This window comes from Vombatus ursinus, unplaced genomic scaffold, assembly GCF_900497805.2.
Source record: "Vombatus ursinus unplaced genomic scaffold, bare-nosed wombat genome assembly UNPS02014158.1, whole genome shotgun sequence".
Taxonomy (NCBI): domain Eukaryota; kingdom Metazoa; phylum Chordata; class Mammalia; order Diprotodontia; family Vombatidae; genus Vombatus; species Vombatus ursinus.
Genome location: NW_020953936.1, coordinates 8,188,127 through 8,213,486, shown reverse-complemented (window position 1 = coordinate 8,213,486; position 25,360 = coordinate 8,188,127). Strand labels below are relative to the sequence as shown.

The 25,360-nt window shown below is 37.8% G+C and overlaps 1 protein-coding gene across 3 annotated transcripts in view; it reads right to left on the bottom strand.

The window, feature by feature from the left end:
- The window catches only part of FOCAD (focadhesin), a 351,817-nt gene that overhangs the window by 9,654 nt on the left and 316,803 nt on the right, over window positions 1-25,360 (bottom strand). The window contains exons 35-42 of one of the 3 annotated variants that reach the window (XM_027859022.1): window positions 25,106-25,186; window positions 21,137-21,265; window positions 19,371-19,486; window positions 12,434-12,694; window positions 11,605-11,694; window positions 10,247-10,424; window positions 6,546-6,643; window positions 5,216-5,467 (exon numbers count right to left, since the gene is read on the bottom strand). In XM_027859022.1, the coding sequence (XP_027714823.1) occupies window positions 5,216-5,467; window positions 6,546-6,643; window positions 10,247-10,424; window positions 11,605-11,694; window positions 12,434-12,694; window positions 19,371-19,486; window positions 21,137-21,265; window positions 25,106-25,186 (1,205 nt within the window). Of the gene's footprint in view, window positions 1-5,215; window positions 5,468-6,545; window positions 6,644-10,246; window positions 10,425-11,604; window positions 11,695-12,433; window positions 12,695-19,370; window positions 19,487-21,136; window positions 21,266-25,105; window positions 25,187-25,360 lie in introns of those variants that run through there. The other 2 variants (XM_027859023.1, XM_027859024.1) reach the window with 2 other exon arrangements.

Sequence of the window (25,360 nt, the reverse complement as noted above, 5' to 3'; positions counted from 1 at the left end):
TTTTGATCCAGCAATACCACTACTAGGTCTGCATCCCAAAAATAACAACGAAAAGGGAAAACAATCTATTTGTACCAAAAAATATTTATAGCACTTCTTTTTGTGGTGACAAAGAATTGGAACTAGAGGGGATGACTATCAATTGGGGAATGGCTGAACAAGTTGTGGTATATGAATATGATCGAATACTACTGTGCTGTAAGAAATGATGAAGGGGATGGTTTCAGAGAAACCTGAGAAAGCTTATATGAACGCACGCAAAGTGAAGTGAGCAGACCGAGAAAGAACACTGTACGCAATAACAGCAATGTTAAAAGGATGATTAATGGTGAAAGACCTAACTACTCTGAGCAAGATTCAACACAATTCCAAATTTCATGATAAAAAAGGTTATCCACCTCCAGAGAGAGAAGTGATGAACTCTGAATGTAGACTGAAGCATATTTAAAAAAAAAACACAAAACTTTATTTTTATTATTTTCTTTTGTTTGTGTTTTCTTTTGCAAAGTGGATAATATATAAATGTATTTTGCATGACCTCATATGTAACATCTAAATCAAAGTGCTTGCCTTCTCAAGGAGCGGGGAAAGGATGAGAGAAGGGGAAAAATTTAAAGCTCAAAAGGTTAAAAAAAGATTGTTAAAATTTTTTTCCTCAGGTAATTAGGAAATACACAAATAAATAAAAAAGTTTTTTTTTGAAAAGAGCTGAGGGTGGTTTCTCAGTGCTGTTTGGGCTAGTCTGGTAAGCTCAGTTTGAGAGGAATAAAAAAGCGATATCCCTGAGCAAAAGGGTATGTACAGTTCAAGGACTCTGGGGCTATAGTTATGAACTGCATCCCAGAAAGTTTAGATTGCTTCACAGCTCCATTAACAATGTATTGGTGGTGAACCTCCCACTGCTACTACAGTCATTTCTTCCACGTTGCAGGGGTTAGGAGTGCAGCGCCACTCCCTCCCCCACCTCCCTCCACTACTCCCAGTGACCTGGAAAATCTGCGTAAAATTTTTTGGCCCTCCCTTCACACCACAGAAGAAGTCTGAATGTTTTCTTTTTCTTTTATGGGGTGTTTACAGTACTACATTATAAAATTTGGGTTGATATTATACAATACTATACACATATTTTATGCGGGTTTCTAAACTTTTTCTGTTGTCTGCTGGCCTTCGTGTGTTGCCTGTGGCTTTTGCAAATCTTACCCAAAATTCCCATTTAATTTATGATGCCGACTTGGAATATATCAATACAGGAATGGGGAAAGTTGCAACATGGAAGGGACAACCATCTAGCAAAATATTATCTGCTTTTGTCATGTTAGCCGATGTGACAAGAGTGAGGAAGGGCCTCAAAGATGATTTAACTTGCAATTTTTCTTATTAGTGATCTGGAGCATTTTTAATGTGGTTGAGGATAGCTTGAATTTGTTCTTTTGAAAACTGCTTGTTTATATTGACCATAATCTATTGGGGGATGGCTCTCATTCGAATATATTTCTATTCATGGATCAGACATTTATCAGAGAAACTTGACAGAGATTATTTTTCCCTTCTAAGACTGATTTTTCTTTAGTGCCAAAGCTTTTTAATTTAATACAGTCAAAACTGTCCACAGTCAATTAAAAGAGAATGGAAATTACTTAGGACAAGCATTAATTTTGATAGTTTCATTTTGTGACAGCAACAGTCATGTGTGAATGCTTTCTACATTAAGCTGATTCAGAACATTTAAACTTGATCAGATGAAATCAGACTGAGTTAGGTTCTCCAAATTTAGTTAGTTCTCATCAGTTGAATGATGGATTTTTTTTGCAATACACACATGGTTTATTACTCTCTTTTGTTATGTTTTAAATTCAGTGGTTTCCAAGAATAGACATTACTCCAAAAAAACATGAAAAAGTTGTAGCTTCTAAAGACAAACTTCGATGACTATTAAAAACATTGTAGTGGCATCTGAGGTGGGGAAATTAAATGGTTCAAGGGTCATTCAATACCACAATGAAATAGGGTCAATTTCACTAAAGAAAAATGGAAAGTGTGACCAAAATAAAAAAAAAAATAAAATAAAACAAAGAAAAAAATGTTAAGAACTGACAAACTATTGCTACAAAACAGCCTAAGTAATTCTCTGAAAACAAAACTTTCAGAAGGACCTGGCAGCTGAAGGAGTTGTAACTGTCCTTCCACAGTGTGCTACAGTGTGCTTTCTAAAGTTCGAGGAACAGTGAGAAGAACAGTAAAAAGCAGCTGCTAACCATTGCTATGATGAATAAAAAATGCTTATGGGGAAGATAAGATAATAATATAACAATAAGACAACAAGATAACATAAAGACTGGGGTACTTCTGATTGGAAAAGGGTGTTTTTTATTGATGAAGCTCACTCTTTCATTCAAGGCTATATACCAAAACTACTGTCTGAAAAAGTTCAGGTGAGCCTGTATGATCTCAGTATATTTATCAGATTGTAAAAAAGTTACTAATTTGAGGGATTTTTTTTCCCCCTTGTAATGGGCCTGAAAGTCTTGTCCACATTAAAGAAATGAAGAACTCTCTCTAATAAATATGATATGCTGAGAAGAATTGTTTCAGAATTATACAAATTCCCGAAGGGGATGGCACACAGCACTATAGCCTAGAACCACACCACATATCACTATCCAACTGTCCAAGAGATGGAGATAAACATGCTTCACTTGCTATGGAAATTGTATGATTTAAAAACCACTGAAAACATGGAGCTAGGTGGCAGAGTTAGAAGAATGTTGGGCCTGGAGTCAAGAAGATCTGAGTTCAAATCCAGCCTCAGACACTTACTAGCTGTGTGACCTTGAGCAAGTCACTTAATCTGTGACTGCCTCAGTTTCCTCAACTATGAGAATACTCGTATATCTTTCTATTTCTATTTCTTAGCCAGTACCAGATAGTTTTGATAATTACTACATTATAATATAGTTTAAGATCTGATACTGCCAAACCTCCTTTCTTTGCATTTTTTTCTGTTAATTCCTTTGATATTCTTGACCTTTTGTTCTTCCATAATTCCATCAATTATTTATTATTCTTTCTAGCTCAATAAAATAATTTTTGGTAGTTTAATTGAGATGGCATTGAATAAGTAGATCCATTTAGGCAGAATTGACATTTTTATTATATTGACTCTGCCACCCATCCATGAACAATAAATATTGTTCTAATTATTTAAATCAGACTATATTTCAATAAAAAGTGTTTTGTAATTATGTTCATGTAGTCTTGGCAGGTATACTCCCAGGTATTTGGACTATTGTTTTTGATGGCAGGTATATTACATGTTCTAATTTTTCCAGTCTTTTGTCTTTGTTCAAATATTTCTTGTTGTCTCATGGAATCACTGTGTTGGCTTGCTACCATTCTGTTTTTTTCAGAAAGTCTACTACTTGACTACCTGAGGAAGGTTTTCTACTTTTTATTCTAGTCTCTTTCCTTAGGAGTTCTAATTCTTTTTTTTTTTTTAACCTCTTGCTTCGTTTTTTCCATATACTCTGGGGATCTTTGTGGCCAAGTCTTTCTTTTTGTCTGATGCTCTATTTGTACTTCCTGTGGAGATCTCTTTTCTTCTGGGTTTATGTCTTGGACTTGTCTTAGTCCACGGTATTTCATTATTGGATTAGAAGGTCTTTTACTATTTACTTATGTTTCTACGCTCAGTTCCTGTGGCTCTAGCCCCCTTTCGTGCCCTTGCATGGGGTGCTCAGGGCCCAGTTTTATCCCTTTGTCAACTTAGATGCCACTGTCCCATCATAGTTCTGAATGGTATGGAAGGGTCCTGGTTTTCCTCAGCCCTCTCTTCTGCAGCTCACCTAGGTCCAAGGATTTGGGCATGGAGAAAGGTCTTGCCCCCAGCCTAAGTCCCTGATTTCTGCCCTTCTCTCACTGGTTTCATTTCCCACCTGGCTGCACTACTCTAGAACTCCTCTGATTTCTTCATCACACTCCAAGAAGCTGGAAAATCTCAACTTGCAATCTAATCAGCCTTGGTCCTTATGCCTCATCATTACTCTCTGCCCCTCTGACTAGAGGGCAGAACCATAAGCTCCAAAGCCTCCCCTTAAGGAGGAAGCTCAGACCACACTTCTCTTCATTTTCCACCTGGCTGCAGGACTCCTGTGAATTTTGACTTCGCCACCACACCTGCCACCTCCCCTACACCTCCTACCCTCCAACTTTCTTTTGTGCATTGTCTTCTGATATAAGACTGTAAGCTCCTTAAAGGCAGAGACCATCTTTCATATATATCCCTAGACCTCAGCATAGTGCCTGGCAAATAGCAGGCATTTAATAAATATTTATCAACTGTTGACATGCCCTTATCCCTGTAACTTTCTCCTTACAGGTAAATCACTTTTAAGGGCTTTGTCTGCTACTGGGGCCCTGACTAGAAACTGGAAATGATGCTGGTTTTTTAGCCCTTATAGAGAGTTTCAACAGCAAAACCATTACATGATGAGCTACTAGAGAGTAGGTACTGTTGCTTGTCTTTCTTTGTATCTCCAGTGTTACTATATTAGGCATTTAATAAATGCTTGCTGACTTGCCTGGGAACCATCCCACTTCTGTCCCCTTGGGCGTACTTTCACTGGGAGCTGTCTCTGTCCCCTGCTCTGGCTCCTCTAGGCCAGGGGCAAGCTCTCACAGGTGTTCAGGCTTCTACCCCACCCCAACCAGAGCACCAGCAAGTCCGTCTCCTTGTACAGCCCCAGTGGAGAGGGAACAGCTTACTGGAGTTACTCTTTGGTTTTAGTCAACACTGTTCCATCTGCTGTTCTTTGCTGCAGAGTTTCTTACGGCAGTCAGCCTTGGCCATAACACTTCATGTCACCATCTTTGCCAGCCTCTTCTAGATATTATTTTATTTCTACCTTAAGGTTTCAAGATTAAGTATGTGCGTGCATGTGTGTGTGTGAGCATGCATGCTCATGTGTGCATATGCCTTTAATACCACACAAGATAGATGCTGCCTTTTTTTTTTTTCAAAAATATGTTTTCTATTATCCCATTTACCCCAGATCACAGAGCCTCTACATTTTCCTGGCAATGGGAGAAGGTTGCATAGTATAGCTTCTGCTTTGATCCAAGTTTCATTTAGGCCACCACAGCGCTGCTCCCCAGCAGTGACTGCCGAGGGAAAAAAAAAGGCTGCCAGCCTTGAAGAGGAGATGACTTTCAGCTTTACCTTTTGTGTCTGCTCCTTCCACGGCTCTTTGCTTAGCAGAAGCGGCATGCTGCTGGGAAGGAGGGTAAGAGCCTCCTGCAAGGTGACCCTGTTGATTGGACTCTGGCCAAGATAACCAGGAGAGAACCCAGCCACGCCTCCTTCCTGGTGCCATGGCAACCAGCTGGCACTAAGTCCAAGTAGGAGAGGGGCATCGTGGTCACCCCATGCAACCACAGACGCTGCAAAAAGCAGCAACAGGAAGTTGATAGCCTAAACAGGAAACAGGCACAAATTGGGTCAAGTGTTTCAGCAACTCAAAAGATAGAGACACACACACATGCCCGCCCAAACTGTCCAGCTCACCATTTTCCTTCACCATCCACAAAAAAGGGGCTCAACTATAGAGGAAATGGAATTTCCAAGGCTAAGGAAACACAAGCTCTGTTAATAAAGACATCTTAGGGGTTCACTTCTCCTTAGAAAAAAAAAAAAGACCTGGGCATCCCAGTGAAATGTTGCTTAATTAGAAGTTACAAAAAAGCTAATGATACATTTAGAGAGATGTTTTGTGAAAAAAATTTTCCAATGACTGCAAGGCAGAGTGAGAAATAAGACTTGCTTTTTTTCCCCCCAGAGTAGAGCTATTTTGATTTAAAAAAAAAATGAAAATAAGCCAAATCTGGGGGGGGGGGGAAGGAAATTTTTTTTGATCTCTAGAAAACACCTAGTATCACTTGGGGAAATTTAGAACACAGACAAAGAACTCCACAGGAAATCCAGGCACTGGCTCAAAAGAATATCCTAGGGTACATGGTCTTTACCCACTCAGCAAACATGATGCCAAAGAACTTTACCAAGAGTAAAAATGCTAATAAAACTGCACAAAGGAGAGCAGAGTAAGAGGAATGACAAGAAGTGAGAAAGAGTTGCCTGCATTTTATCTGGGGAAGGGGGAACACAGATCCAAATCTGTTTCTTCTATCCATGTTAAGAAACCCAGCAAAGGGTAAATCCCCTATCCCTGTGCACCTACCACCTAAGCCTTTGTCAGGTGCACAGACTTTAGACTTGGCCTCTCACTCCTTTTATTCAGTAAGTGCTGCTGTCCTACCAGAGGCCCGGAAGTCTGTTTCATTTAAAAGATTTTCAAAAGGCAGCTCTGGATAATTTAAATAGCACACTGAGAACACCCACTTTCTTCTGGCAGCAGTATGATGGCACTATTGTTTTTCAAAAATAAAAGGCAGGAGGAAAATAAAAGCAACAAGGCATTAAACATTCTCTCTTTGGAGCACAAATACAAGCCCTAAATTTTAAGGAAGCTACAAATTACTTCTATACATTGTACCTCTTCAAGAGCCACATTCTCAACAGATGTTGACTTGTAAGCAACGTTTCTAATGTAACCCATCAGTTCCAACAGCCACTCCATTCTCTTCAGCACTCCTGAAAAGACAAGGACATTTTCTGACTAGGAATATGGGTAACAGTTTTCCTTTGAAATGCAAAATAGAGCAGTAATAACCATGGTAACCAAAGAGGAACACCTGGTGAGGACTCCATCATACAATCCCAAGTTCTCACTGTAATAGTGTTGACCTGTGATGGAACAAAAGATATTTCTTTGACACTGTGAACATCAGGGTTTTGTTATTCATGTTTGAGGAAGATGGTTGGCTTGGCTTCTGTTAACTAATTTATTCTTTAAATCTACTGCTACTAATGCTACGCTAGAGTTGAAATTAAGTTACTGACATTTCTTCCTCAGTGTTAAAAAATATGTGTGTGTATATGTGTGTGTATATATATATATATATATATATATATATATATATAAAATCAAAGTACTCTTTCACTAGCAGTAAAACTTGATTCTTGGAGTCAAAACCTTGCTGGGGTTAAAAAAGATCAATTCATTCATTTTAGCAAACAAACAAAACAAACAGCTACTGCAGGGGAAATGAATAGCAAAAACACCAGCATGGAGTCTGGTTTTTTTTTTTCTTTTTTTATAGTAATGACTTGGAGACAACAAAGACTTCTCAGGCTCAGCCAGCTTTTCCAAGAACTCAGTCATTCTGGGTCTTTTGATGAGTTGCTCAGCCACTTTCTTGTATGTTTATAAGGAATGCCTGTAGAGACAAAATGGCTGAGTAGATAAAGACTGCTGGCGCATTTAAGGCCTGCCTGTGACATTTATTAGGTATGTGACATTGCCCAAGTCACTTAACTTCTTTGTGCCTAAGACAACTCCCTAGGACTTATCTCATACATAGGTAACATCTCCATTGGCATAGGGAGTTCCCACACTGGAAATTCTCCACACTGCATGAATTATATATCCCTCATATTCCAATGTGACGGATGTCTACTGTGTTTGTTTGGCTAATAAATGTCTGTTTTTAGGTGAGAAATACAGAATTTTATTACAAGTTCATTGGGTAAGCACTAAAACAGACATTGTTGTCAGTCTCATAAAAAAAAGCTACCAGCTTTAATGTCATTCCTGAATGCCACAGCTGGCAGCTCAAGACTTATACTAACAAAATTAAACCCCTCAGATCTTCCAAAGCGCGCTGTAATCACATTTGCTGATTTCTGCCCCATACATTTGTAACTGATAGAAAATTGAGACAAGAAAGGCATAAAGAACTTGTTTAGTACCACGAGACTTAGTCTCTGACATTCTAGGTCGCTCTTATTTGCTTAAACCATTCCCAATGTTAATGCTAAGTCTAGAAAGGGGTTCCTTACTTGGCAGCTATGAAGTTGTTTTTTTTTTTTTAAATATTTGATAACTGTATTTCAATGTTATTGTCTTCCTTTGTAACCCTATGTATTTTATGCATCTAAAAATGTTCATCTCAGTAGTGGTCCCTAGGATTTACTGTACTTACAAAGGGATCCAAGACTAAAAAAAGTTAAGATCTCCTGCTCCAGGAGTTATTAAAAGAGAAACATATGGCAGGGAAGGTAGAAGAACTCTTTGCATTAAGTAAGTACCTTCTACTCATGTGATGATCCATGTCTTATATTTGTCTAAAAAAAAAAACCATTTGGTTTAAATCTGATGCACATTTGGACATTTTAGAAGGTGCATCCCATTTTATGAGTCAATCATATGGCAGTCAGATTCTATACCAATCACTTCGATAGCAGTCTTTGATAAGACTGCTTGCTTTATAAATTTAAAAAAAAAATCCAACCCCCAACAGCCCATGTAGCAATGGAAGCTCTTCAAGGTTTGAAAACATAAAATGCTAAGCAGAGCCAGTTTGTACATGACCAGCTCAGAAAGGGGAGGGTAAATGGCTATCTGCTCTAAGGCACAGAAGAAAGAGTCCTCAATTCCACAGCCGGGAGAGCTAGCTTTTATCATTCCACCTCTGTCACTTCCTATCTCTGCAACTCTAGGTAAATCGATTAACCTCTCTGAATTCCCTTATCTGTTAAACATGGAAAATAACACTTGCACTGGCTACTCTCACAGGACTGTCGTGAGAATCATTTGATCCTCACATAAGACGATAAAGTGCATTGCAACCAATAAAATGGTACGCAAATTTAAGTTTTCATTAATTAGCTTATAATTCTATAAATATAGAATTCTATAATTAGCTTATACTAGCTAGCACTTACATGCTGGCAAAATGCTTTACATACATTATCTCTTATGATCTTCACAATAACCCTGTGAGATAGGTGGCTTTATTATTTCTATTCTACAGATGAGGAAGTTGAAGCTGAATGAGCTTAAGTGACTTGCTCACGGTCCTAAGCAAGTTTCTGAGGCAGGATCTGAACTCGGGTCTTTTCCCTCCAAGTCCAACACTTTCTCCACTATGCCACCTAGCTGTCTCGATATTAGTATTATCATCTGATAAACTAGAACTTTACTGGGCCTGTAGAGCAAACCACAATCAAAAATTGAAAGCCTTTCACATGGATACTTTCTACTTCTAATCCTAGAAAAGACTGGGGCCTCAAAGAAGACTGAGATCATAGATTCAGATCTGGAAGAGATATGGAGGTCACTTAATCCCAACTTCTCATTTTAGAGAATAAGAACCTGAGGACAAGAGAGGTTAGGTGACTTGCTCATGGACACACAGCCCAGGGCTTCTGGACCCCACGTCCAGCATTCACCTCTGGATCACACTGCTTCTCCCTGACAGCTCCCCAAAGGTTGGGGTTTTGTCAATTTTCACATATGCCTCTCCAATCAATGATACAATGCTCTGAATAGTGATCATAAATAAAAATGTACATTCCTATAGTGCTCCAAGATTTAGAAAATATAACCCTGCGAAGCAGGTGATACAAGTAATATCCCCCTCACTCTACTCATGATGAAACAGGCTAAAAGAGGTGAGTGAGTTCCTTATTTACAGTCACATAGTTAGGACATGCTACAGCTGTTACAGGAAACCCAGTCTCTTGACTCAATTCAGCACGGTTTCAGATGAATTGAAAATAACTGTTCCTTTCTAGCTGATGTTTTACTAATCTACCTAATTAGTATGACCAATCTGTCCTCCATTCCTGGAGAGTTCTCTCTCCTTGTCTCCAGCTCCTGGCCTCCCTGGCTTTCTTCAAGTTTCAGCACAAATCCTACCTTCAGCGAGAGTCCTCTCCCAGTCTCAATGCTAGTGACCTTGCTGAGATTACCTCCAATTTACCCTGTATGTCACTTACATGAACATAGTCATCTGCAACATTACAATGTGAACTCCTGGAAAGTAGGGACTGTTTTTGCCTCTATCTGTAGCCCCAGCATTTCACACAATACCTCCCAGAATAGCCACTTAATATATGCTTGCTGACTTGACTTAATAAAGAAATATAATCTGGGGCCATCAAAAATTCATGAAATCCTCCCATGTATGAGAAGCCTGAACCTTTTCTCCAAAGGACTAAGTATTTCTTTAAGTAAGTTTAAGATAAAGAAACAATATACAAATTAATTTAAAACAGATGATAGGGGGATCCATCACCCACCCTCTCCCTTTAAAAACAAATAAACTTTCTTTTGCTTCAATGTGCCCTCACCTGTGTTTGTATGGCTTATAATCCGTGCATGATATAAACCATGCAACATCATCCAAGCAACTGTTTTTTTGTCTTGACATCGAACTGCGGCCTCAATCACATCATTCCAGTGCACCAGGGGAAATCGACCTTGAGAGACTAAATACACTTTGACAAAGGCAGCCTTCTTTATGTTGTTCTGAAAACGGCAAATCGTTTAGTTACCATTAATTTAATCTATCTCTGTGTTTGCTGCGCCCCCAAGGGCTAGGCTAAAAGAAGAGGGGCCGACTCCAAAGTTGGCCACCACTCCAAATGCTAGGATAGTTTATTCCCGGCAGGAGGCTACGTTGCCTGTTTCTGTCTTCTCCTAAAATTGTCCATTAGAGACGGTGGGCACTATCTTTCTTCGTAGATATTATAAATGTGTTCAGAGGTTAATTAGCGAGAACATTTGATAAATACATCCCAGAAATAATGGGCCTTAGTGTTCCCAGTGCATGACAGGACAACAGGCTCTCAGAAGCGCACAATAACTCTTTTGGGCCATTTACTCCACTGTAGTGGTCATGTGCTAATAGTACTCTAGGGATCTAAATGGGTAACATGCCAACCATAAGGCCTTTTACGGCCAGGAATTGCTCTAGACACCACACCTCTAACAAAATTACAAGGCTGCATCTCCTATTTCTTTTGTGTCCTTGCAAAGTGCTCAATGCAACTTCTATGTCCAACAACTAGGAAATGGCAGAATAAACCACGGTTTATCAATGTAATAGAATATTATTGCACCATAAGTAATGATCTCCATGAAGAACTTTCAGAAACACAAAAAGACTTATACAAAGGGTCACAGAACAAAGAATATAGACTCAGAATGTACACATTGACTACAACTATATAAAAAATAACAGTAGCAACTAAATCTGAGAACGAAAGGGGAGACATAAGCAAACAAAATGTTGCTGGTGCTATTTTGTTAAAAGTTTACAGAGTATGTTTAACAAATTATAATAGCTGAGAGTTAATAGATGCATCTATAATTTTCTTTCAGTTTAACTGATTTTTGCTTCTTAAGTTGATAATAAAATTATTTTTAGAAACAACACCAAGTACCTAATGCTTATTTTTGAACATAAATGTCTCTAAAATGTTTGGGGCTTCTGACTAACCTGAGGACAATCAGGCTAATGAATCTAGATTCTTATATTCAAACTGGAAACTGAAGCCACTTTGAAATTATTCACTTAAGAGACTGGAAGCAAGTTGGTGTCAGCCAAAAAGAGCACACACTGCAATGATTAACCAATTCGAATCTTCAAACCAGCAAAAATAAATTTAAAAAAATTACTTCCAAAGTAAGATTCTGATATCATTACCTTAGTAATATGGGCGATGCGATCTACCTCAGCATCTGTCATTTCCGAAAGGCATTTTGCTGCATTGATATACAGGTCAACATCACTTCTCTGGCAAACAAATTCCAAGCATATAAAAATGCATTTAGGCACTAGGAGAACAAGTCTATTTCAAATCTTTTAAATAAGAGAAAAACTACTGTCTTTTTGGAATTCCTTTGTACCTATGAAGAGATCTGTTAAGATTTTCCACCTTAATGAAATACAAGAGAAATGATAATCCTGCTTTTTAATTGCACCCATTGTGCAGTTAGAGAAAAAATAAGTGGGTTCTGATATTTTTCATTCCTTTTTATATTTCTGACATCTCAAGAAAATGGCTTCTGTCATCTGTGAGCATTTTTTTTTTTGTCAATCTAAAGAAACCAAGATATAGGTGTGTCTTCAGCCTACCACTATTTTGATAGTGTTCTTCCTTCTGAAATTTCTTAAAATATGCATACTTATGGAAATATTCTTGCCTGAATATTCTCTAGGTAGACTCATATGAAGTCTTTTCTATTTCGTTTCTAAAGTCAGTTATACTGCAAAGAGACCTTGAGTGAATTCTCTGGCTCAGTGCCGGATGATCTATGTCCAGTCTGCACAAAACCATGGTTCTAAATTTAAAACCTCGACAACTCAGATCTTGAAAGAGAAAACACTCCCAGTAAAGAAAAGAATGTGGCCATTTCTCATTAATTCCCCACCCACTTTCTTAAAACATTTACCTCCTCGCCTTGCCAAAAAGGCTGTAAAAAAAATTCCTAAATATAAATTATAAAGGAATGCAAATATTTTTGCTCCTTACCCGAATCTCATTTGGCAAAAGATCAAAGATTTTCTCAGTAGCACAGCAGAGGAGACTCCAGAGGTACTGAGCTGGACTGGGCAGTTTCATAGCCTGGCTAAGTCCCTGTAAGGCACTCTGACATAACTCATGATTCTGGACAGTGGGAGTAGCTTCAAAAAGCTGCACCATAAACACTTCAGTGAAAACCTGAAGCTGGTCCTCAGAAACATGTTTCATCCACAGTGGCAGAGACACCAAAAGGTACTTCTTGGTTTTCAGCTGGAAGCAAAACAGGGCACTTGATGTAAACAGTAAAGATCAGAGTCGAAGGCCTATACTATACAGAACCCTACATTCTGTCAGCTAATAGATGCAATGAACAGTCACAGAAGTTCGTGGCTCTTCTTGTCTATCAACACGAATATCTCCAAAACAGTCTTCCTATTGTTTGGATTTAGTTTTCCCCACAGTTTCAAAAATCAATGGAGTCACTGATATAGGTAATAGTTGTTTTTTATCTCTTAGTAATACTGACTTACGTGTGTGTGTGTGTGTGTGTGTGTGTATGTGTAACAGTTTTAGCTACGAGTTACTCAGCTTTAAACATACGCTCTTTTTGGCCAGTGGAATAAAACAGTGTTATAGCCAGGTATGGTGGAGTACATATGTAATCCTGTTACTGGGGGAGGCTGAGGCTGGTGGATCACTTGAGTTCAGAAATTCTAAGCAGCTGTAGGGCTAAAGCTTATGAAGTATCCATACTAAGGGAGTGAGAGCCACATAGGAGCAGAGTGCCACCAGGCTGCCTTAGAAATGTCAAACCAGCCTAGGATAGAAAAAAAGATCAAATTAAAGTGCCTGTGAATTTCTAGCCTGGGAGAGTCCAGGAGACCTAGTCTCCAAAAGGAGAAAAAAAAATGGAAATGGAAAAGGAAATAAAATATTGTTTCTCAAAGAACACAGAAGTGGATATTCTCTTTAGTTTGGAAAGGCCATGCTTCCATGAAAAAAAAATTCCCTGGAAAGGAAAAGGCTACACAACTCAAGTCTTTGGTTGTCATGGTCATTATAATCATCATTAATGTTTATATAGCACTTAGTATGTACCAGGCATGGCACTGGTGCTAAGTGTTTTACAATTTTTATCTCATTTGATTCTCACAACAAGGTGCTATTATTATCCACATTTTACAGATAAGGAAACTGAGATAAAGAAGTTAAGTCACTTGCCTAGGGTCACACAACAAGTAGGTATCAGAAGTTGGATCAGAACTCAGGTTTTCCTGACTCCAAGAACAGCACTCTATCCACTGGGGCACCTAGATACTCCAAAACATTCTTTCTATTACAGTTTGCTTCTTCTCTTTAGCAATACTACCGCAGACAATAGTGTTTGCTCTTTAAATTGAAACATACAGATCTAGAAAAAATGGATTTTGACCCAGCAGTATTTGAGCCATCTACTGTTTCTATTAAAGAAAAATAAGATATCTTGTCAGCTAAGGAACAGCTGTCCTTTCTAACAACTCTGAACAAACCAATGTTGACTCAATGAGGTTTTTTGGTAGTAGATTTTGTTGATAGCTCACAAGAAGAGACTCTTAATTAAAGTTAGGCAGAGCTCCTCGGATTACACTACATTTAATTTCTTGCCAAAGAAGACAAATGAAGTCGTCAGCTAACTCTTCTAGGGAGAATCTGCCTACGGTGGATGTAACAACAGTCTTTTAGCTGATCTTCCCTTCTCTATTCTCTCCCTTGACCTCCAGCAAAGAGGTCAAGTGTCCTGTATAGTGACACCAGATTCAATTTTTCTAGATTACCATTACATCACTCTTCTACACAAGAACTCACAATAGCACAAGTTAAAACCTGACATTTTGGCATTTGAGGCTAGATATGTTTGGAAAACAATGAAGTTTTTTAAAAATCCCATACCCATGAGATTTTTTTATGTCTCCTTCGCCATTAAAAACTATTAGAAAAGACTTGGAAATATATTTTCAGAATGATTAGTAAACTACTAGGGATAAAGGCTGCTTGCCTTAGGATGCTATCCAGTCATTATTCCCTTAAAATAGTTTCTAAAAATTAAGCATTAAGATTTGTATGACTTTATACAAAACGATTAGATACAGATGATTATAATTCCTGCATATGGAGGACAGGTAAAGTTTTTACATTTAGGAACAGCAAAGTACATTTCAACTAACAAGGGAGCATTCAGTTTCATAAGAGATGGAAGGAAGGAATGCTTTCTCTAGTTATGATTATTTTTTTTTGACTTTTGATCAAAAGGTCAGTTAAGTCAATAAACATTTAAGCATTTGCTATTTACCAGGTACTGTGCTAAGTGATAGGGAGAAAAAGAAAGGCAAAAGACATTCCCCACTCTCAAGGGGTTCACAGTCAAACTTATAAACTATGTACAAAGAAGAACTATACAGGATAAATTGGAAATAATCAACAGACAGAAGGCACTAGTATTAAGAAATTAGCAGATACTCTCCAATCCTCCTACCTAAGGCCTTAATAGATATCAACAACCATTAAACTCTGTCAAGATTAGAAAAAGAGTTTAATAAATTGCCTTCTCAAAAGGTCTTTAAGGGAAGTTGAAATCTAGTTCCTCCTGGCCATTAGAACTTGAAACCCACAAAGTTAACTGAAAGCATAACTGTTAATTATAAAGAGTTTAAATTTTCTGGAATCAGATTATTAAATTGTATTTTAGCAACCAAAAAATATAAAATAAAAATGTTGATATACAATTACATGCTACATATAACACATATAACATTGTATAATAAACAACAAAATAATAAATAAGATCAAATTATATTTTAGCATGCAAATGAAATAACCTATGTGACTTCAACTGCTCTGACATTTTATGAAAAAAAAATGTGATGAATCTTAATAGCAAAAGAAGCTGGAGAATGCCATTACTATATCCATATTTTGCAGCTGAGTATTGATATGAAAACTAGCCACTAAAACATTGTTTGCATTTCTGTCCTTAGTTTAAACAAACACTAGTTGAGCATCTAGTATTTGGAAGACACTGTGTCAAGTACTGGAACTTACATTCTCAGAAATATTGTGAACCCAATGTGTAGCATTTAGAAATATTTCCAATTATTCATAAGGTAGTAAGCTCCCCATCACTACAGGTCCTCAAATAGAAGCTAGATGTCCAGGTACTGTGCTAAGTGACAGGTTAAAAAAAAGAAAGGGAAAAGACATCCTCCAAGACTTATAACGAACACTGAGGAAGGGCTTTTTAGTCAAGGAAGAGTTAGACTACTTACTGAGATGTGGTTGTTTATTAACAGAAACAGTGTTAGATAAACCCAGTTTAAAGAGAGGTTGGCAAAAAATAGAACTTAAGTCATCTTAAGAGTACTTCAGGATGAAAATTGAAGGATAAAAAATAGAAAGACGGAAGAGATATGTAATGATTACTACAACAAATTGATTTCACCATAATGGACAGTGGAACCATAATTTGGACCCTAACTGTACAGGCCTGAATGTGCACATAGGGGATGAAGAAATATTATGAAAGAGAAGAAAGATCAAAAGGGCAGCTGAACTTGACCTAGGATACAGAGAAGAGGAGAGTGCTAGAGGAGACCGTGAAAGCACTGAAGGATCAAGTGAATGATGTGAAGTATGGAAAATAAGAGAACACACCAAAGGTGCAAGGATAAAAAATCTTAGATCTTATCCAAAAAAAAAGACAATCAAAAAATCATCAATAATGACTACTCTATATTCCTACTCTATCAGCTACACAAAATTTTTAGGACTATCTACAGATAGCACTGTTGATGAGGATATTAGTATGAAAAAAATAAAGCTTGAATCACATCTTAATTATTTTTTAAATTTACTGAAAAAGCAGAAAACATAAAGTGTCATTGTGGTTATTGTTCACTGAGCATGAAAAACCTTTTGATTCAGTAGCAGTAATGCTTTAAGGGTTCTTTTCTAACAATGCGTCTGCCTTCCATCAAAGTTGTTCAAAATTCCTTAAAAGATATAGTGACAGAAATTCCTTAAAAGATATAATTACAGAAAAGATATAATGACAGAAATAAAAGATATAATGACAGAAATAAGCCTGTTCAGTGATCTTCAGATGAGGATAAAACAGGGAGATATATACTTATCTAAGATGTTTGCCACTGAATTTCAGAGATGCAGTGTAATGTCCATATTGAAGTGGATTTCTTTGTGGAAGTGAGGTCATATACACTGTCCTATTTACAAAATAACTGTGCACTGGTTGCATCAAGCCCTGGGACATTGCAGAACCTCTTGTCAGAAGGGCTCAGAAGAGCTGGGTCTTACTATCCACACAAGAAAGCATATATAAGTAGATAAAGAATGTAGTCCTTCTTCTGTTGAGTTTTGTTTCCTCTTTCTGGGGGTTTCTCCTATTGGTTTTAATTCTTACTTACAACATCATTAATGTGAAAATATGTTTAATAGGAATGTATATGTATAGCCTATATCAGATTGTGCGCCATCTTGGGAGGAAAGGGGAGAAAAATTTTAAAGTCAAAAGTATATGGAAGTGATTGTTGATAAATCAAAATAAACTAATAATAAAAAAAGAATGTAGCCCAGACTACAACCTGCATTTTGAGAGAAAGCCTAAAGAGTCTATCAATATGTAATATAGTCGGGAAAGAGTACAGGACAGGAAGTGGAGACTAGGTTGGATTACTTTCAGGAAATTACAAAGCTCCTTTAATGTTCCCCTGCACCCCACAAGTTTCCCATGGATATCTGTTGTTGTTGTTTTCAAATTTTTTAAAGTTCTGAATCTAAACACCAAACAAAATGAACATTTCTATATATGCAAAGTACATCAGGAAAAGAGTATATACAAAATTGGAAATCTCAACTACATACAGCTTGCTTTTCTTAATAGGTTTATGATAAATTCAACATTAACTTGAAAAGCTATACTGATTATCTGTTTCTTTCCAGCCTTTATACTGTTCTTATCTGTGCATTTTAAAAGAATTCAATTACTCTCTTTTTTTCCCCCTTGGAAATCTCCCTTAATCGAGGTGGGAAAAATAAACACAAGACCCTTCTAACACATATGCATAATGTCAAGCATAACAAATTCTGCTTGTGTCTGAAAATGTAGGTTTTATTCTGCTCTGTGAGTCCATTACTTCTCTGAAAGGAGATGAGCAGCATGCTTCACCAATGGTCTTCTGGAACTGTGGTTGGTTGTTACATTGATCAGAGTTCTTAAGTTTAAAAAAAAAATTTCTTTTTTAACAATATTGCTATTATATAAACTGTTCTGTTGATTCTGCTCACTTCACCCTGCATCAGTTCATACAAGTCTTCCCAGGTTTCTCAGAAACTATTTTGTCACTGCCTACAAAGGCACGCGTTTTTAATATGAACAATTTACCAGTGTTGTTGTATGGTAACAAGAAGTGGAATATGCTAGTCTCTTTGGAATTTAGGATAAATATCACACTGTGCAATGGAAAGGTAATGGTAGGTGTTGGTAGGCTGCAACATAGGACCAATAACGAACTTCAAAAAAAGAAAAGTAAAAGATGTCATCAAGGAAATGTATGATAGGAAGAAAAGATGGATTGTTCACATGGCAAAGGCAAGGGATGACAAGTGAGTTGGCAGAATAGTTCACTAATACCCTCTTAATGTCAAGAGAAAGCAAAGAAGGTCTCTAGCATATTGGGTGGAACTTGCAAATTTATAAGAGGACATTTCTTTCCAGATGTAAAATTCTCTAATTTGTTGTGGAAAGATAGAATTATGGCCCCAGGCCACACCTCATGTTGCGTTTAGTCATCCACTGGAAAACCAGGGCCTCCCTGGGCATCTTGCTATTTGTTTTCTCACTGCTTCCTTCTACCCTGCTACAGATCAACTCTCTAGAGACAATGCCCCTCCTCCTCACCCCTACTAGTTTTGGAACTATGCTATACAGCTAAACTGTCCTTGGTTGACAGGGGAGTAGGTGGGTGAGTGAATCTACTTTGAGCAAAGAGGGAGCCCAATCATCCTTAACATCCCATTCAGCCATCTACCAGGAAATTAAAGCCTACTTCGCAATTCTGCCATCTCCTCTGACACACAAGGCACATAACATCTTGTGCTTTGGTTCCAACCTACTTTCTAACTCTTACTCTTAGCCTATCAAATCAATATGAGCATTACTAGTAGAAAGGACGTGACAGTCAAGTGCCCAGTGGCTTCACTCACAATCCCTGTGCATCTCCAGATCAACGCTCCCTTTCCTGGCCCCCATTCCCTTATAAGTGTGGAATCAGCCATTACTGTAAAACAGAAGCTCCTGAGGGCAAGCCTGCACCACTTTGTATTTGTATTCCCAGACCGCAGCACAGTGCTGAGTGCCATTTTCACTCACTCATTAATTTGTTTTTAATAATATTTTACCAGTGTTTTATAGAAACAGGAAATAAAAGAGAATAAATTAGTTGTAAAATATGTATAATTCTATGTTTTTTATAAATAAGAATGCAGTAAAATGTTTCCTTTGCTGACTAAAAATGCAAATACCCATGAGAATTCATAATGGATTACGGACATATATACGACAGCAATATAAACCCCACAGAAATGAGGCATATGGAAAGAACAGGTACTATTCTTGGAGTTAGAGGATCATCTGTGTCATTATTGGCAATACACACACACACACACACACACACACACACACACACACACACAATCACCCGAGTGAGCATCAGTCTCTTCAGCTGTAAAATTAGGATAATAATGTTTTACATGTTGGAGATTCAGAGTCAATCAATCATTTTTCCATCTGCTACATAACATCTGGGAATAGAGGACCCTCTGATCTTTTTTTTTTTTAAGATAGGCCTGTCAAATGCCAACTTTGATGGCACCCAAACTCTTATTTACTACATACACTCAGACTGTGGATTAGAGGTGGTACTACCCACATCCCCAACAGCATAGCTGCATTTTGAGATGACTGTGCCTGGGTCACCATAATTTCAATGGATAACTGCTGGACTTCTTCACCTAAAAGAGAAGAAAAACTCTTAATACAGTATTTTCTCCAATGATTTAAGACATTTCAAGTTGAACATATGAGACACAATTTTAATTCCCATAGACACAAGGAATATCATTTAAAATGAATATTCCAGTGGTCCTTTTGGATGGAAGAAGAAACCATTTTAAGCACATTCTCAAGTCAATATACAACTGGCAGGGTCTCCTTGCCAACAAGAAGGATTCCATGAGATCAAGAAGCTTGAACCCCAAATTGTTTTAGACGCTTAATGAAGAAATGTTGGCCTTAAACCATGAGGAGTTTGACACCTTGATCCTATACCAAAGGGTTCCTTAGCAGTAAGGTTTGGTTGTGCCTGAAATCACTTAAATACAGCCTCCAGATTCACACATCAGCACAGCTGTTTCCTCAGTTCCATTTCTCTGAATTTTGTTTTAAACTAAAGCTGTAACAGCTCTCATTCAAGATTTGAGGACTCAAATTGAATCATCTAATATTAGACATATTCCAACACTGTCTCCAAAAAATTACTGTGTAATTTAGGGACTGTTGACCTATGGTCTGTGGAAATTTTTTTAATTGATAATTGTATCTCAAAATAATTTGTTCTTTTATAATCCTGTGTATTTTATTTTATGGATTTTTTTTAAATGTTGAGAAGGGGTCCATAGGCTTCACTGGATTGCCAAAGAAGTCCATCCATGACACAAAAAGGATAAGAACAGTTAGGTCTAGATTGCTGCCTTTCACAAAATTCCTACCAGAACCAGATTATAATGTAATTGTGAAATGTTTAATAAAATAAATAAAAATACAACACACACAATGTAAATTTGATTTTCTAAGTCAACATGGAGTCTGTAGGGATCCATTTCTATTTGAGTTTGACACCACTAGTCTAGAAGAACATCCAGAGATGGCCCAGAGAATTGTGACATTATAAGATTTCTGGTAATAAGTTCTCTTCCCTCAAAAGGTTTCTGTGGGAAAATAAATGCAATGGAATGTTCACAAATCCACACAGTTCAGGTACAAAATGTCTCCATGGATAATTTACTTTTATTTTTGCTTTACTTGGAGGCACAGACCTGGCAAGTCCCTGGAGTACTATCCTCGGGCAAAATTTCTCTGTGGCCCCCAACATTCTGCCTAGTATTCTTGAATTCTCTAAAAGACTGGCTCTCAAGACACAAAAAAAGGGTTAAGAGCTCCAGTCTGGATAGAACAGACTAGGCCTGGGTTTTCATGCCTATTAGAGTGGCAGTTGTCAAACTGCACACTCTTAAAAATTATCGAGAATTCCCCCCCAAAAAAGAGATTTTGTTTCTGTGGGTTATATCTATCAATATTTACTATATCAGAAATTAAAATATCTTAGTATTATTATAATCTCATAGACCTCCAAAAGAGTCTTGGGGACCCCTAGGGGTCTTTGGACTATACTTTGTGAATCGATGCAGTAGAGTATTACCTTAGATCAGTGAAATTCCTTAAACAATAACAACAATCATGTCACCACTATCCAGGAATGGAAAGGAACAAGTTCAACAGTTCTAAAAAGCCACCAATGACCATCAATGAGGCCTAGCACATATCTCACTAGTCAGGTCATACTGCATGGAATGTAGACCATGGTATTCTGAATGCATACTTACCAAAGTTCAGTCTCATAAGAGGGGAAAGAAGGGAAGCCCAATTCACAGGAGGGTACTGGTGATTTTCTCCAACAGTTGCTATGGGTTTCATTGCTACTTTCACAAGGGAAGGAGGAACAGACTCAGGACCTAGAACAGAGAAGAAACAAAAGAATCACCAACACTTCCTCAAAGAAAACAATGACCAAAGAGATCTGTGAGAAAAAGGAAAGTAGAAGAGAATACCTCTTCTATAAGTTTCTTCCTCGTGCTGAGTAATACTTGTCCCTACTCCCTCCCCCAAGCCTTATGATAGTTTGGAATGGAGAAGTAATATCCAAAGTAAAGAAGGGTGGTGAGTGGCAGGCAGCTGCAGCAGTACTGAACAAGTGCATCTTCATGCCCTGTGGACCACCTGGGAGAAAAAGGGCTAACGTGGTTGTCACTAAGAGTAGTAAGAAAATACCAGCCAAAATACATATTCCTGATATTCCTCTGATACATATTCCTCTAAATGGAGATTCATTTACATTAACAAGCTCTTTTGGGTGGAATTCCAATATACCCACCACCAGGGTTAAGGGTACCATTTGTTTGTGTGCTAATATTTTAAGGGAGATGAAATTATTTATCTATGGTTATACTGAGTTAACTACAGGCAGCTAGTTGGTACAGTAGACAGAGCACTGGGCCTACAGCCAAGAATATTTGAATTCAAATTAGGCCTCACATTGGCCATATGACCCCTGGGCAAGTGACTTAACATCCGCTGCCTCAGTTTCCTCAACTGTAAAATGGGGATAATAATAGCAACTATCTCCCAGATTTGTCGTTTAGCACAGTACCTGGTACAGAGTAGGTACATAATCAATGTTTGTTCCCTTTTATCTTCTCTCTCACCTTCCCCAAGATTAAAACATAAGCCTACCAGTCCAGAGCTCTTTCTGCTACACTATATTTGCTCTATCACCTCTGTGGCATTGCCTTAGCAAGTAGAGGAATATCATGGATAATTCTACTTCATTCAAATGGGGATCTATGACCCAACCAGACACTGAATACCTTTAAAGAAACAACAACAGGCATAAAAAGGCAATACTGAGAAATAATATATGAGCCATTTTTCTCCAGGTTTGTATACAGTAAGCTATTAATAAATGTCTTTCCCCTTCATGCTTTTCAAATATGCAACTAGAAAAAGAAGTGAGTTAGTCATGTAGCAAGAATGAGTACATAAACCTAGACAAACAGCCTGAGTACCCTATGGGTACGAATGAAACAATCTAAAAATTCTAAGGTGGCTCCCAATAAAACTGTCAGACAGATGCAGCACGGCCAAGTGACGTCCTTGAGGAAATAGGACGATACCTCATGTAAGTGATTAAAAAATGTAGAAACAATAGCTTCACCTGATACAAGGAAGACTTTTAATATTGAGACAGGAAAAGAAAAAGTCACATTGGATAAGAGAAAACATGTAAACATTCAGAATCATGAATGGAGGTCCTCAGAAACAGTAGCCTTGCTGTGCTTGGGGTTGTTCAGACATAGTTCTATCTAAAAGCAACAGGCCTCACCACCACCTCAGGTACTAGAAATAGCTTTCAAGTCTTGATGGGGTCAACTAGATAAAAACCTGAGTCCTTCACAAGAGGTTCCTCTCTTCAGAAATAAAGACTAATTGACCAAAACTTGGCTGCCCAAAGAACAAAATGTTTGTTAACCCATTTGCTGCTGGCACAGGGCAAATAATTCACCATATGCTTTTCATTCTTTAAATCACTAACATTAAAAGTAGATAGTCTTCTAGTAGATAGGCTCAGGAAGTCATCCGATAGTTTCTTCTGTTCTACTTATGCCAAGAATGATTTTTTTATCCTCTAAAAGAGTTTCTTCTTCAACACAGCTCACCAAAGTTGTCATCCTCCCTACTATAGCCCTGCTAGGCTTTAGTGAGTGACATCCAGACATTTTAATTCAAAGGCTGCTACAGAAGGGAGTTATTAAAATTCAAATGAGCTAAGCATATTGAAGAAGAAAACACTGGTTTGCATGCACACCTCTGTATTTGGCCATCCCATTTAGTCCCACAGAACAGGGTTTTGTTTTGTTTGTTTTAAATGGGCTTCTGAGGCTGAGGTCAGCCTCCCACGGCCCCCACGCCTCTAGGGTCATCATCAGTAATTTGGAAGGCTGAATGGATTTTCTACTGAATCTAGTCAGCAACTTCGACAAGGAGGCAGTTCTCTCCCACAACCCGTAAGTGTGAAACGTCTGATTTTTTTTTTAAGAGTATTTATTGTACCTGTTTTCAAATGGGTTGCAAGCCAACAGTACAGGACAGACACCAGTTAAGCTGTACCTCAGATATCAGGCATATAGGAAAGCAAAGTCGCTGGTTTGTGCCTTGGCTGCTCACAAAGGCTCATGGATTTCCTAAGAATTCACAAATGGATCCAGAAAGTAAATCCTCTCCTGCAAAGCAAATATGAATTTGGGCAGCCCAAATGAGCAAATTCCATTTGCTCAGGATAATAGTTTATCCTTCTTTTGCTCTTACAAAATTTTTGCCTCCTTCTGCAAATAAATTCTTAACATCATCATCATACTTAAATCAGAAGCAAATGCACATTTGCTTTATTTAAAAAGATAGATGTGAAAACATCCCATGCTCTTAGCTTTGTTTTTGTCACAAAATCCATAAGCTACTTTGGCTAGGTTTCATATTTTTAATAATTAAACCAGCTCTTTTATAACGTTTTGTTCAGCAATGCTGCCATTAGTGATAAAAACATTTTTTTTTTTTAATCTAGGAAACATTAAAGCAAACAGTAACATATCATGGTGAAAGGACAATAGTATGTTTTCTATATGTCCAAATATTAGAAGTGATTTTTTTTCTTAAGCATGTCAAAGTAGTTCACAATTTGGGAACTCACTTGTATCATCAGACAGACACTAGGCTTTTAGGGATTCTTATGCTGGCTGTGAAGACTGGGGGAGTTGACCTCTAAGGATCCCTACTCAACTCTAAGATCCCTACTCAACCTCTGGAAGCTACATCTCTGGCTGGACAGCTTTCTTCAAACTTCATCTAATATGAAAAATCACATTATTTTCCTGTAAGCCTGAGACTTGTTCAACTCCTTAAAAAGAAAGTACAGAGCTGTTTTTACCTAGAGCAGTCAAGTCCAGATAGCAATCCTCCTTAATGAAACTCATCCTTCAGCCAGCTTAGTATTCAATTCAACTTATTCCAAAAGCCCTTAATGGAACATTATTATATTTTTAAAAAAGCATTTATTAAGTGCCTACATGGCATTATTCCAGCTGCTGTATAAAGTAACAGAACCAACTTCTGACATCAACCAGCTTATGATGGAATTAGACAAGAATCAAAGAACACACAGAAAAAGTACAGAGGATAGAAACATTAATTTAACAAACTATTTATATATGGATAAGCATTAAAACACATGGTTTCAATGTGATAAAAATTGACAATTGACACTAAATACATGTTGATTGACAGATTATGTGTGTGGGATGCAACAGAGATTTTGCTTATAAAGAGAGGCCCAGCAAAACAAAATGTACCTGACATATAATCTCCAACTAAATAGCACCCCAGATTAAGTTGGCAAGAAAAAGAAATCTCTGTTGAGAATTTTCAGTGAAAGATTAACGTCCACACAGGTCCACCAAGCCCCAGACACTATTTTGCTCAAGAGGAAATACAAAACCTCTGTGTGCGTGTGTGTGTCTGTAAACTTTTACATAGAAAGATTCTTGGTAGGCTTTGCTGGAGAGCGGTCCAAGGTTTAAGGCAAGGGAAGACATTTCTCTGCCTCCCTCCCATCCCCCACTCATCATACCCCCCCAGAAACTCTACGCTGTTTGGCTCTGGAGCGGCACACTTTTGAACACAATTACTTACTATGGTACATAAGTAGAAAGAAAGATTAAAAACCAAGGAATTTGCTCTCTTACCTTTCTTCCCTCCTTCAATGATAAAGTCAACAGCTGCCCTAATAAAGCTGTTCTCAGGCAAATAGCTAAAGTCAGCAGGAACTGCAGAGACAGAAAACCATCAAATTAGCCAGTGAACTTGGCGGGACTAATGAAGGAAAGATAATGATCTCCTGCTGCCATTTCAACCTAGAGACAAAGCTGAGATGTTTATGCCATTAATCTCTGCACAATACTCCATGGCTGCAACTAATTCTATTACGTTAAGTGACTGAT